Source organism: Vombatus ursinus, unplaced genomic scaffold (genome assembly GCF_900497805.2).
Source record: "Vombatus ursinus unplaced genomic scaffold, bare-nosed wombat genome assembly UNPS02014830.1, whole genome shotgun sequence".
Lineage (NCBI taxonomy): Eukaryota > Metazoa > Chordata > Mammalia > Diprotodontia > Vombatidae > Vombatus > Vombatus ursinus.
Window position 1 is genome coordinate 18,662,437 of NW_020954608.1, and position 14,423 is coordinate 18,676,859.

Consider the following 14,423-nt stretch of genomic DNA (forward strand, 5'->3'; position numbering starts at 1 on the left):
TTAGAAACTCTAGCTTGTTTTCTCCTCAACAGCACGTCATTTCTTTTGTGAAATAATATTATGCATAAAGGAGGGGAGAAGACCATCTTCCTGCTTCATGTTGTTTTACAAATGAATTTTTACTTACACTAGTGTCGTACTTGACTCCCGCATATTGACACTTGTTTTCTATCAGTTACGTTTTTATAGGAAATGGTGATGAAGTCATTGCTTTTGACCATTTCAATTTTTCATACTTGAATGCTTGTTCAAATAGGTTGAGCTGTAGATATTATAATGGCACCCAATTCTCACATCTTTTATTTCTATTTTTCTCTAATTTGGCAGTCATTCTTTTCTAAAATCTATCATTACTCTAAGCACATTATGACTGAGAATAGTTAATTCTATAATCATTTCCTTTCTGTTAAAATATATCTAACTTCTTTATTATTATAATTATCTTGTTTTCATGTTTTTCAATGTTGGAGTGGAAAGGATGCTGCGAGAAATCACTATTCTGCTATTCTTCTAAATATCTTATTTTATGGGCTATTTCACAAGCATAATAAATAACTGTCTTTTGTAGTTGAATAAATCATGGATATGAGCTTATCCTATGTAGGGGTCACTGAAAGTATTTTTGATACAATTCCAGTAGCAGAGAAGACAACAGGAATAATACAAAATTCATACTGATTCTATATAACTTTCATCTCCTCTGCTAAGTCTATAAGTTTTGAAAGCCTTTTGATCCATGCAGTTTGGAGAGTTTGAGTATTTGTCAGGGCAACACCTACTTAAAGTGTTATTCTTTTCATGGTTCAATGTTATATCTAAGTGATTGTCGTCAATAGTTTGGTCTGTGATAACAGACGTATTCCAGTAGAGTTTATTAAGTTCTCAGGGAAATTTTAGGTTTATATTTGTAGAATGAGGGTTTGTATTATATTTATAATCCATTATAGCAAAGATTCTATGTCTTAATAATTATGTTACATATTATCAGTAAACCTTACACTTTGTCATTAAAAAAATCCAAGCCAGTGTTTGAAGCCATAAAAAATATTTTAAATATACATACTCTACATTTTTAATTTGTGAATTCATGAAAACCATTTAATTGTAACTTCATCAAAGTGACCCATTGAAAAAAGAATATTATAACCTTGCAGACTGAGCATAAAAAATACTTCATAAGAACCAACTTCTGAAAAGTTACTCAAAGCATTTTTTTTTTACATTTTCCTAATTTTGGAATTAACGAGATAGAGGATATTGTGGCAATGTGAAAGAAAAGATTTCACTATAATATTTAGCAAAACAAAATCAGAAATAAAAAAAACATGCAATTTGGCCATATATAAAGTTCATAAAAGCAGAGATTGTCACACATTTACCTGATACACAATAATATTAAAGAAAATGATCTTATAATAATAAATGGCTGATCTATAAACCTGACAATTCCTCCATCTTAAAAAAAAAAGCCTTGTCTTTTGAGGAGAGAATAAAGTATCCAATATTTAACAAATTAATTAAATTCATTCTATATTTTTAATGGAAGGTTTTGGGGGGATTTTTTTGAATAATACTTCAAATTTAATATTACTATGTGGTGTAAGAAATTTGTAAATGGAATAATCTTTCTAATTGAAATCTGTAGTTGGAGAATGCATGGCTGTCATGGTAGTATTTGACAGATTTCATATATCTGAGGCCATAGTTGATTTAATCAACTGATCATTCACAAGTGCTTATCTATATGAACAAATTGAATACAGCCAATCATATTCTTGCCATACACATATCTTGATTTTTATTTTAAGACTATTACCACTTCACAAGATCTTAAAACTTTAGGCCTTAAACTAAAGTCACATATGAAAAATAATCATTTTTGGCCGGGGAGACAGGGTTAAATGTTATTACTCCAATTTTCAAATAATCTTCTTGTTATATCTGTTAATAGGCATATTTTCATGTTGAAAAGAAAGTGTTTGAATTCCTTAAAATAGAAGGAATCTAAAGAAGATCTTGGTAGAAAAATGGAGAATTTTATTCATTATAAAATAGATTAGTTAAATGAAAATGGAAAGCATTCAGGAAATTGGTGGAAATATTAATCTTTTACAAGATTGCCATAATTATGTAATCATTCCAATACTAATTGAAACTAACATCACCATATAAGAAAAAAAAAATCTCTTGGCCATACAACCCACACAACCATCCAATGGGTTTAGACTTTACAATGAAAGTAAATACAGATGCTAACCAGTTGGACTTAACTTATAGTATTCATAATAATAATAACAACATACTAAATAAACATTTTTATTAAAATTTTCACTTTTCTAATTAGTTTTTTTTTTATTGCATAACTGTATTCTGGATACCATCAGCAATAGCTTACATAAACAAGGTTAAGTCATTGATATGTACTAGGTATATTTTAACCACTGTAAGTAGTTCAGTTTGAAAGAAACTTATTCATAATGATATGCCATGTTTAATTCATTGCTATAACAAGTCATTCAAAAATGAATGAGCAGGAAAATCCATCTGAAATGAAGTACATTTCTTGGTTAGCTGTGTAATTGATTTTTTAAAACTAAAACTTCTTTTAGCATTCTTTAGGAACTCCCCAAAGATGTGGAGTTAAGTTTTTACTCAATTCAGAAAAGAAATGATAAATACTTTTAGAATATTGAGAATTTAATAATCCAAAACATCCATAAAATGTGAAATGTTTAGGAAAAATACATTTTCCTATTTCAAAGCAAATATAAAGTCACTAGGTTATTTTATGTCTTTCATTCTTTCCTATTCAAAAATAATGTCCTTAAAGATAAACAGCTCTTCTTCTAGATTATAGGCAGATATGAAGGAAGAAGTATCATTCATTGAGTCAAATAAAAGAATAAAAGAATGTTTAAATATTTGGGACTCACCTAATACAAATCATCATAAAAAATGTAGATCATAAAACATTATGTACTTACCTCTGATCTGCGTCCTCTGTTCAAATATGTACATACTGGGCTAAAGGCACCACTCCCACAGACATACAAATGAGTACGGTTGAAAGCCTGTATCACCCGCACAAAGTTTCCACAGCCATGCTGCAAGGATAAATAAAGGGGGTAAGTAAGTGTGCTTCTCTCTCTCTCTCTCTCTCTCTCTCTGCCTTTCCTTCTCCTTCTCACTCCCATCCTCCTCCTCCCCCTTCTCCTTCTGACTTCCTCTGTATTATGTATTATATTTGTAACATTAAGATATAAACTCAAAATTTTCAAATTGCATTTAATGATGAGAAAACATCATAATTTGTAGTAGTCCTCCACCTTCTGCAACCTATCAAAAACATGAAGCTCTATATGCTTACTGTATTGGACTATTAAGAGTCTAAGAGTCTTCATTTATGATGGACTATTAACCATTATTCTACACACAAACACCAAAGATGAGTAAAAAAAAAAAATCTACCCTTCTGATAAAGTATGGCATAAAGGAAAAAATACAGACTCAACTTACAATTATAAGACCAGGATTTAAGTCCCACTTCTGCCACTTAGTATCTTTGTACCCTCAGACAAATCAATTTAGTTTTTTGAACCTTCCTTCCTGCAGTGGCAGGAAGGCCATCCTAGATATTATCAAGAGAGTCAAGGACTCAAAGACCCACCACTGGGCGTTCCCTTCCTTCCCTTCCCCTGTAATGACCTCAGTCACCCAAAGCCCTTCTAGACTGCTTGTCTGCTTACGTAGCTTGGGTAAGATAGGGTTCACAAACCATATTCTTTCCTGTGAGATGAAGAACCACCAGCCCTAACCACCAGTTTTGATACTGCCTCCTAAGTAATTCCTGGACATACCATATGCCTTGCCTCTGAACCCTAAAGATCCTTGGCACTATCATCTAACCTAATAACATAATCTAAGGAAACCAGAACCTCATCTCTGTTACCATTGACTCTTTGGAGTTCCAGAGTGTTCCATTCACCCTGCAGCTGAATTTTCTTTTATGTGTTGTCCTCTCTTATTAAAGTATGAGTTCTTTGAGAGTAGAGGCAATCTCCCTTTTTCTATTTCTATCCATAGTATTTGGCATAGATTGGCACTTAAATGCCATTTTTAATGCTTAGATGAATCTTTGAGGTCACTGATGTGCATTGTGACTTCATCAGTTCAGATCATACCCCCCGCACACCTCTCTACTATGTATGATATTTTGTCAATATTTTTCTAAAAGTATCCCCTACTTAATAAGTGTTTTTAAATAAATCACACAGAGGCAACCTTAGGCAAAATACTCTAATAGGTTACTCTTCCATCTTACTATCCCCTCTCCACAACTCACTCAAGGTAACCCTCTACCACCTGCTAAATATCTCTAATATCTTAACAAAGTGACCTGCTCCCAATCTAGTACCTGTAGATACCTGCCAATTTCCCTGTACAAATCAATTAACATAATAACAATGTTGAGATGATTGACGTCTAGTAGTGGTGTGAGGCAGCAGACAACTACATCTGAGATCTAAATGTTTCAATCTTTTGACTCACAGAAGTCCCAGATTTCACATGTAGGATCATGAGTAGATACAGATTTTCAAAGGTATATTAATTTTATGATGGTCTGTGATGATTAGTGTTCAACCATGTTTCAGTCAATTTTGGCCATGAAAAGTCAAACTAAAGACAAAACTTAAGTTAGCTTCAGTCTTAAAACTGTCTTTTTAGAGTATATTAGTAATTAAAAGTAAACTTTTAAAAAAGTTTTCCCCCTCTATCATTTCTTCTTGTTTATTCAATTATTCATTTTTGACAGTAATTAGTGATTTTTCTTTCTGCAGAGTGATCTTAAACAGATGGTTCTTTTCTAGATTTTTATTATCAAGCAATCAATCACAAACTTTGTAACCAAAGGAATTAAAGCTAGTTTAACAGACAGATTGTTTTATTTATATTTTGAGACATTTACATTTATGTTCAATAATTCAAGGCACTTTATTCTGACACCTGTTTATAAAGATACCTAAAATGTTATTATACAACTGTACATAGTATTTTGTTTCTCAGGAGGAAGTATATATCCTAGCCTAGTGTATACATAATATGTATATATTAGGAATAATTGTGAGCAGTAAGACCCAAATGTTTATTTTTTCCACCTTCAAGTTCAGTCAGGCTAGGATTCTGTATATAATATTTTCCCATAAACCAGGAAATCAGTCTACTCCTATTATGCAAGTTATGTCTATTTTGCCTTAACTCCTGTAGACAAATTAACCTTGAATAAGAAATCACTAGTTAACCATTCTACACCATTGGTGGTAAAAAGAAATAAATCAAGAGAATTATTTTGTAATAGAAAGCAGGAAGGGGGTGACTTGGGTCCCATGCCCCAAAGCTACTACTTTCACATGAAGAAACTGAGTGCAGGTTTCTTGAATAAGTGTAGAATTATATCATGTATTTTGCTAGTCTCTGATAATAATGGTATCTGCTATTTGACTAACTTTTTGTAAGTAACTTTTCTTACAAATATCTTTTTAAGTCAACTGAATTTTACAAACCTCTATTATTTCCTCCTGATACTGTGTCCACTATGCATCATGCAATTTTTTGAAAGCGCTTACATTTTAAAGCTACCATCTGTGCTCCTGGTCTCTTATCATTATTTATGTTATTCAGTGTTGTCTCAATAATTCATTTAATTATTATTTATTACAGAAAAAGACTTCTCATCTACCAGGGGGTCTAGGGGAGGAGGAAAAAGCAGATAGCCTGTCAGAAGAGTCCTCTATGCCTCTGTGTCTCCTTAGATACTGTCATAACACTAGAATATTTAGGCATCTCTCTATAAGTCTGAATTAAAATTACCACCTTACTTACATTAAAAAACCCTCCACATATCAGTGGCAATAGCCCACATCATTACTAAAAGCTCTCATATGAGCTTATGAAGTTTCAGCGAGTTTAGTTTTCAATATACTTATAGCTTCAATTATCTTCTTTAAACAGATTGCTCAAAAATCCCCTCTCCCAAAATTCCATTCTATTATTTCTATTTTTTTGAAATCACTATACCTTGATATTCTCCCCAACACCAACTTCTCCATTCTGTTCATGGCACTCCCATCCTCCCAATCACTTACGTTCAAAAATACACTTTTGACTCTTATCATTCACTACACATCCAGACTATTGCCATATCTTGTTGATTCTACCTCTACTAAATCTCTCATGTTAGAACCTTACCTCATTCACTATTAGGATCACTCATGAATTGTTTTGCCTCTTTTCACTTAGATTACTGCAATAGCCTCTTAAGGTCTGCTATCTCAGATCTATTCCTATTCAAATTCATTTTTCACACTACCAACAAAGTAACATATTTCCAAAATGTGCATGCTTTGATCATGTCTTTCCTCAGTAGTTGTCAATGGTTCTCCACTACCAAACTAATAAAATGTAAACATCTTATCTTTTTGTTCAAGGCCTTCAAATAGTAGAGATTCAACCTGCTTTCGCAGACATATTTCATGCCACCTTCCCTTAGAAGGCTCTGTGTTTCAGACAAACTGGAATATCCTCCCTCTCCCCCCCCCCCCCATTCTTGTATTATTCTCAGACGTATTGTCTTCAGGTCTTTGGTCATCCTTCCCATCATGCTTCAAAATGACTCTTCCTATGCTCATGTTTTTAAGTCCTTCCCTTCCTTCAAGGACTGAATCAGATGCTATAATCTTCATGAAGCCTTTCTCTCCCCAGGTAAAAGTATTCTTCCCTTCTAAAATTCATCACAGTACTTTCCTTGAATCTTTCATAATTACAAAATGTTGTAGATGCATGAGATCTTGGATATCATTTAATCTAATCATTGCCTAGCTAAGAATCCCCTTTATATTGTTGGCAATTAATAGTAATCTAGCTTTCCCTTGAAGACCTTTCTAAATGAGGGCAATCCCTCCAACCTGAGGGAGTCTATTTCACTTTAGCATGTTTTAACTGCTAGGAAGTTTTTCCTTATTAAAATCCATTTTTTTACACAATTTCTGCACACTGTTGGAAATTTGGTTCTTATGATTTTATCTCACTTGCCTCCAATTGTCTCTAAATTGTAAACTTCTTGAGAGATGGATTTGAGCTACATCTATCTTTAATTCCTCCAATACATATCTTAATATGCATGGTCAGCACTTAATGGATTTTAAAATTTTATTTGAAGGCCTACCACATGCTTGGCAGATAGGTGGCAGAGAGGATAGAGTGCCAGGCCTGGAATCAGGAAGATTCTTCTTCCTGAGTTCAAATCTAGCCTCAGATACTTATTGACTATATGACCCTCGGTGAGTCACATAACCCTGTTTGTCTCAGTTTCCTCATCTGTAAAATGAGCTGGAGAAGGAAATGGCAAACCACTCCAGTATCTTTGCCAAGAAAACCCCAAATGTGGTCATGAAGAGTCAGACAAGACTGAAAAATGACTGAACAGCAACTATATGCTCAGCACTAGGCTTACCTTTCCTAAGCTATTGTAAATCAGGGTCACTGTCATGCATCCCAGATTTAAAATAATTAAGCAAAGAAAATAAATCTGACCCAAATTAGAATATGAATGAATAAGAGAGAAAGTAACTCAGAGGCAATAGGGACTGCACTAATTGGGTAATCAGAGCAAATGGGAGAGTGCTGGTGGAATCTAATTTTCCAACCTTACGGATAAATATTCTTTCAATAAGTGTATCCAGAAATTCTTGCATTCCAGACATAGAAAATGCTATAAAAAATAAAGAAATTGACAACTTTTAGTGAAGATCCTGCTCTGTACCTTTCATGCACTATGCTAAGCATACAGGACCCAAAGGCAAAAATCAAATGGTTCCTGCCCTTCCAGAACTTATATTAGGATCAGAAAATTAAACATGTGCACATATAAATAGATGTTATTCAGCCATTCAGTCATGTCCAACTCTTCATGACCCCATGGGCCCTGTGTTTTCTTGACAGAGATACTCACTAGAGGGTTTGCCATTTCTTCCTCCTATGGATCAAGGCAAACAGAGGTTAAATGACCTGCCCACACAGCAAATAAATGTCTGAGGCTGGATCTGAATCCAGGTCTTCTTGAATCGAGGCCCAACACTCTATTCACTGAGCTACCTTACCTGGCTGACTCCTAACCACCCATCTGCCTCCTCCTTCTATAAGTAAATACAAATGTTTAACGTATGTAATATGATTAATATATAAAATGTAAAGGGGGAGAGGAGAGTAATTAGGAGAGTAATTATGTCTGTGGGCATAGCAGAAAATGCCCTGTGTAGAAGTTGGTGTTTCATCGGAAAAAGTAAAATGCTCTATAAAGTTTAAAGGAAGAGAACAGGAACTGGACTTGCAATTTTGTAGACAAAGGGAATTCTAATATGAGGAAAATTCACCCACCAATATAGGTCAAAGCTTTCTTTTTCATTTATAGTCTCAAACAGTTGCCTAGGATAATGAGATGATAAATGACTAGTCTAAGCTCATACTCCCTGTGTGTATCAGAGGCAGGATTAGAACCAGGGTTTCCTGGTTCTGAGGTCAGGCTTCTCTGCACCACCCTACTTGGTCTCTCAAAAATTAAAATGCTATATAAATTTCAGCATTTGTTACTATCATTATTATTATTATTATTATTATTAAGTAGAAACAGTACATGAGATAAAAGGATTTCAAGCTTCAAGATAACCTTAGAAATATTTTTTTTCCCAATTACTTCATTTTATAGAAGAGGAAACTGAAGATCAAAGAGATGGCATGACCTCCACAAACTCAGACAGCCAAATGGGAGCAGAGCCAGACCTTCTGATGCCAAACTCTCTATATTTCATTATGCTATTATATAAGATTAATATGTGAAATAGGGAGTGCTATTGAGAGTTTTTGGTTATGGCATATACTACGTGAAGGGGAATGGTGGAAGACAAGTTATTTGGTCTTCTTATAGGTTCCATTCATTGTTACCAAAGGAACTTACGGTGCAGTTGGGTTAATAAAACATGAAACAGTAATGAAGTAGAAAATAAAATACATAATTAAGTGCTAAGCTATATAGAACAGACTTTCTGTCTGGCTAAAGTGCAACTTAAAGTGGTGCTTATCTTAAAGGCTGACCAAAAATGTTAACATCTATTTGATCATTCCAAATGGAAACAACAGTGGGCAGCAAATTGATTTCTTTCTTCTGCTTAGAGCCAGCATATGAGCTTGTTTTATATGCTGATGAATATTCCAATAAAACCTTTTACTTCAACTCTTATGTGCCATGCTTTGTTCTTTTATTTACACTGGGCAAACATCAGTTGACTAAATTTAGTTCCAAATGTCCTTATTTAATCAAATTTAACATTCTTATCAAATACACCGTATTTTCATTTTCAGTCTGTATGTGGTCCCTCAAAATTATTTTTGCAAATAAATTATTGAAATACACTTAATTTATCAAAAATGAAGGTTTCGGTGAATGTCTTCAATAGCACTTTGTACTGGGACTAGCACCTTGTATATATTCAAACTGACGCTACTGCTACAAATGATAACGAATTACAGATAAACAATTAATCAAATTTTTCCCAAATTTAGCCACTATACTCCCTTACTATAGTTATCCTTCACCTGGTGTGCTAGTCTAAATAATTTTTCTTTTTAGAGAGGTGGGGGAGGGAGGTATTGCCTACACTTTCTAGCAATTGGTTATCTCTGCTCCAGACATGCTCCTTTTTCCTGCCTATAACTAACCCATTTATGGAATCCTCTATGTTATACTATTTCATGAACCATGAACTCTGGGGCAAACCCTGGTTGTGACATCACACAAGAAGTCAATCTTATTTGACTAAATAAGACACTACTTTTCCTATGAAAGCCCAAACCCACTTATGTGTTCTTTAGTGGCCTCAATGAATTGAATGATTACAGAATCATGATTCCTATTTATCAGACCACGAGGGAAATTGGAAAAACATGTGTGGCAATGTCACACATCCTGAGTTCACAAATGTCACAAATCCAGCCAGAGGCAGGCTTTAGCTCCTACCATAACTTGAGGGACAAGTGTTGCCCTTTTATTGTTGGTTAGTTATTTTCAGTCATGTCGACTCTTTGTGACCCTATGTGTGATTTTGTTTGCATAGATACTGGTTGCCACTTGCTTCTCCAGCTCATTTTACAGATGAGGAATTGAAGCAAAGAGGGTGAAGTGACTTGCCCAGGGTCACAAGTAGTAAGTGTCTGAGGCCAGAAGTGAACTCAGGAAGATGAGGCTTTCTGACTCCAGGCCTGACACTCTATCCACTTCACCACCTAGCTGCCCCTAAGCGTTGCCCCTAGTGTCCTTTTATTGTTGCCCTTGCCTCCCACTCTAAGCTTCCAAGTCTCCAGTTAAATCACTTAGCCTTCTTTTTAACATGCCAAATAAAGACCTATTGCTTTGCCTTGAATAGCTAATCTAGTCCTTTTGTGAAGCCCCTTTCAAGTTTCTGGAGAATAGTCACTGCATTGGACTGGAATACCAAGTCACTATTTATAGCATTTTAATTTGAAAATAAGTATGCACTTAAGAAGGGTTGATTCTCTCTGAACTGTATGCATCTAAAAATTGTTTTCTGTCATTTTGATCTTAAGATTTGGAAGATTCATGTAGATTAGGCTTTTCAAGGTGACAATACTTTGCATTGAAATATCATTGTTGATCCCATAATGTTTGAGTAGTATTCATGCAATTGGAAAACAAGATACAGCTCACCTAGTCCAATCCATACCCAAATAGAAGGCCTCAATATAATGCCCAAGTTCCTGTCCTTCTTCTACATAAAGACTTTCAAAGAAGGAGAGCTTTTTCAACTCTTTTCAACGATAACACACTTCCCTTTGCAATAATTCAAATTATTAAGACTATTTTCTTCATGTTGAGACAAAATCTGGACCTCCTTAACCTTCAGCCATTCTTTTTCTACTCTGTACTCAGCTATATCTACCCTCCTTCTGGTAGCAAAGAGATGAAGAGAGAGATTCTAAAACTACCACTACAATAATAATAATTAAATAAGATAGCACAGTGGCCAAATTTATATTTATGGCCGTCTTTAATAAATAGATCAAATACAAGGTATACTGACTGTCTAGATACCAGTCTTTAAGACAGTCCCTAAACAATTTTACTACAAAATGTTTGTTTTTGGTTGCAACAATTATACAGACAGGGTATGAATCAAAAGAATACCCCCTCAGCAATTGGGCAAGAACAAAGCACTTTGGTTTTGAATAGTATTCTCTGAAGGCTCTAAATGGCCGCTAGGTGGTGCAGTGGATAGAGTGCTGGGCTTAGAGTCAGGAAGACTCATCTTACAGAGTTCAAATCTGGCCTCAGACAGACCCTGAATAAGTCACTTAAGCCTGTTTGCCTCAGTTTTTTTTTTTTTAATTCGTAAAATGAGCTGGAGATGGAAGTGGCAAATCACTCTAGTATCTCTGCTATAGAAAACCCAAATAGGGTCATGATGGACTCATCATGATGCGACTGAACAAGAAATAAGGCTCTAAATGTGTTGATATGTCACAAGATCAGTATTCATAGTCTTAGAGCTAAAAGCTTCTTTACAGGCCATCTTTTCCAAGGCCTTCATTTTACACATGAGGAGCCTGTGACCCAGGGAGATTACGTGATTTGTCCAACATCCAAGTAGTAACAGAGGAAAGGTCTGATCACAGGTTGTCTTCCAGAGCCTGTACATCTCAAAAAAAATTTGCCCTGAGTTATTTTGAAATTTTTGACTTTTTAGACATAGGCCTGGTTGGTGAGTCAGATTTCCACCTTGTCTTAGATTTAGCAGCTACTCCACACCATGAGGAAAGAAAACAATACAAAGTGAAAAATGAAGCCCAATATAGTGGAAAGGCCATTTGATTTGATATAAGATAAGCTGCATTTGAAACCTGACTTGGCTACTGCAACCTTAGAAAAAGTCACTTAATATCTCTGGGCATTAACTTTCTCATCTATAAAATAAGATCTGGGTGAAATAATCTCAAAAGTATTTTCCATCTCTGAATTCTACAATCATATGACTAAATATTTGACAATGCTTATCTATTGAAACCTGAGAGAATTCAACAAAATAAGTGACCTGAAAGTTATTTCCTTTGTTTGTAATTCTTCTTTAATCACTACATAGTTTGGAGAGTTAGCAAATAAAGCTTTTAAGTTGCTATTTGTTCACTGCATAGGCCTAGACTCTTACTAATTGATATTACTTGTTCCATTTAAGTGATTTTGGAAATGAAGAAATGAAACCCTTTTAATAATGTTATTAACTAAAGAAAACATCCTTCCAATAACATAGAGTTAGCTCATCATGGGCACAGAAAACTATGCATATGATAAAATAAAAATATAAAACTATATATATATGATAAATTCAGTGAAGGCTGATATTGTGTCTGTGTCATGTTTATACATATGTATAGGTACAGATTATGCATATGTGTGGGAAATTGTGTTTATTTTATTAAAAACTATTCAATATTGGTTATTTAGTACATTCTTTAAATCCTATTTCCTTGGGTTTGTGTCTGAAAGCTTGCCTCACTGTTTCAGCTCAAAATTTTTTCCTACATTAATAAAATATAAAATTATATGGAGAACTATATGGAGCATAGGGGTAAAAATACCAAGGGGTTTGAGGAAGAAAGGATAATGGTATAATTATGCTAGCAAAGGCTGTCAGAGATGAGGAAAAGAAATAAAGATCTACCATCACAACCCAATTAACCATATGACTCCTTATCTGTAAGAGTATAAAGATTCCTTATTTGTTATGATTTAATTTTTAAAGTATCCTCTATTATGATCTAACAAAGGTGATATTGTATCAATAATTTTAATTAGTTTGTATCTAACAGATGTAGGAAAACCAATTTTTTTTTGTCATTGAGTCTGTCTTCTCAATGTATTATGCCAAATACTGAATTAAAGTCTCTGTCACCCTTCTGCTTAGTGTAAAAGATAATAAAACATAAAAGTCTGGGCTATTATATACTATGAAGAAAAAAAGACAAAAATATGGCATGCAGAAGATGCAACTTTAGGTGTTTACAAGAGAGAGTATTAACACTTCCAAAAAGTTACTTTCAGTTTAAAAGTTTATGTATCTGAAAGCTGCTAATTTACTTTAACCACCTCTTAGGGGATTACTATGTTAAATAATTTAGTTTCTTTTCTGAATACAATAAAAATATAATGCCCTTCCACAGGCAATCAGCATCATACTCAACACTTTGACAACAATGAAAAACATTATCTCTACACTCAAGAAACACATAAGAAGAGTGATGAAATATGTTAACACAGAAGTGTGATAGAAGGTAATGTTTGATATGGGCAAAGGCCTACATGAAAAGCTCTAAGAGGTTGATAGGAAAGAGAGCTCTTTTCAATTAGGCTAAGTAACAAGGGTAAGAGGCCACAGAGAGGAGAAAGAGCCTTGGAAAGAGAAATCAAACTCTGCCACTAACTACGTATGTGCCCTCAGGCAAGGACAAGAAATTGGTCTCTTTGGACCCCAGTTTCTTCATCTATAAAGGGTATGTTATGGACCTGATGACTGTGAAGATCTCTTGTAGCTCAATTCTATGATCCCATGACCCTGAATCACTTGTTCAAGAGAATGTGGAAAATCAGTGGGAATTTCTGAAACTAAAATCCACAAGGAGATCTAGGTCATCAGTGAATTCTCTCATTTATCTTCTGTGACCATATCAACTAAAGCTTTTTGAACAAAGCATAATCAATTACTAGGATTTATAGCCACAGGACATTACTGAACTACAAAGTATTTTTGAGGCAAATGGTTCAGTAAAACTTAATTATATGGTGAAAAGCATTCATTGGAATGTACATGTATGCTAATATACACGATATTAATTATTAGGTTGTAATTTTAATTGTGCATGGCAAATTAATTATACAGACTAATTTTTTTTCACATTTTGCCCCCTGAACGTTTGAGTTTTATCCTTCTTTTGTCATTACTTTCAATGCACTCTTCTGGGGAAGAAGAAACAAACTACTTCTAAACCCTTTCTCATTTCCCCATTTAGCTTGTGTTCCCACTCTTCCCAGGAAAACTTCCAGGAAAAGGACCCGTTTAATCAGATTAAACTTTGTTTCTCCCATCATGGGTAGAATAATTTAGCTTCATTGTGTGACCCCGACAAAATGATGCAATTGGATCCTCACTGCCCACGGCCCATTTCAGCTCCATTATGTGCTCAGAGCCAAGTGCCCTTCTTCTATGACTGTGGCTATTCATAGTCTATGGATAAAATTCAAATTGTTTAAGATACCTCCTAAACTCACGGACAGTGAAATATCTTGTTATTCTTTTGAGCTT

At 34.4% G+C, this 14,423-nt stretch overlaps 1 protein-coding gene across 2 annotated transcripts in view; it reads right to left on the minus strand.

Moving 5' to 3' along the window:
- SEMA3C (semaphorin 3C) overlaps positions 1-14,423 on the minus strand; it is a 184,272-nt gene that overhangs the window by 79,886 nt on the left and 89,963 nt on the right. For both annotated transcript variants that reach the window (XM_027838789.1, XM_027838790.1), the window contains one exon: positions 2,985-3,104. In XM_027838789.1, the coding sequence (XP_027694590.1) occupies positions 2,985-3,104 (120 nt within the window). The remainder of the gene's footprint in view (positions 1-2,984; positions 3,105-14,423) is intronic.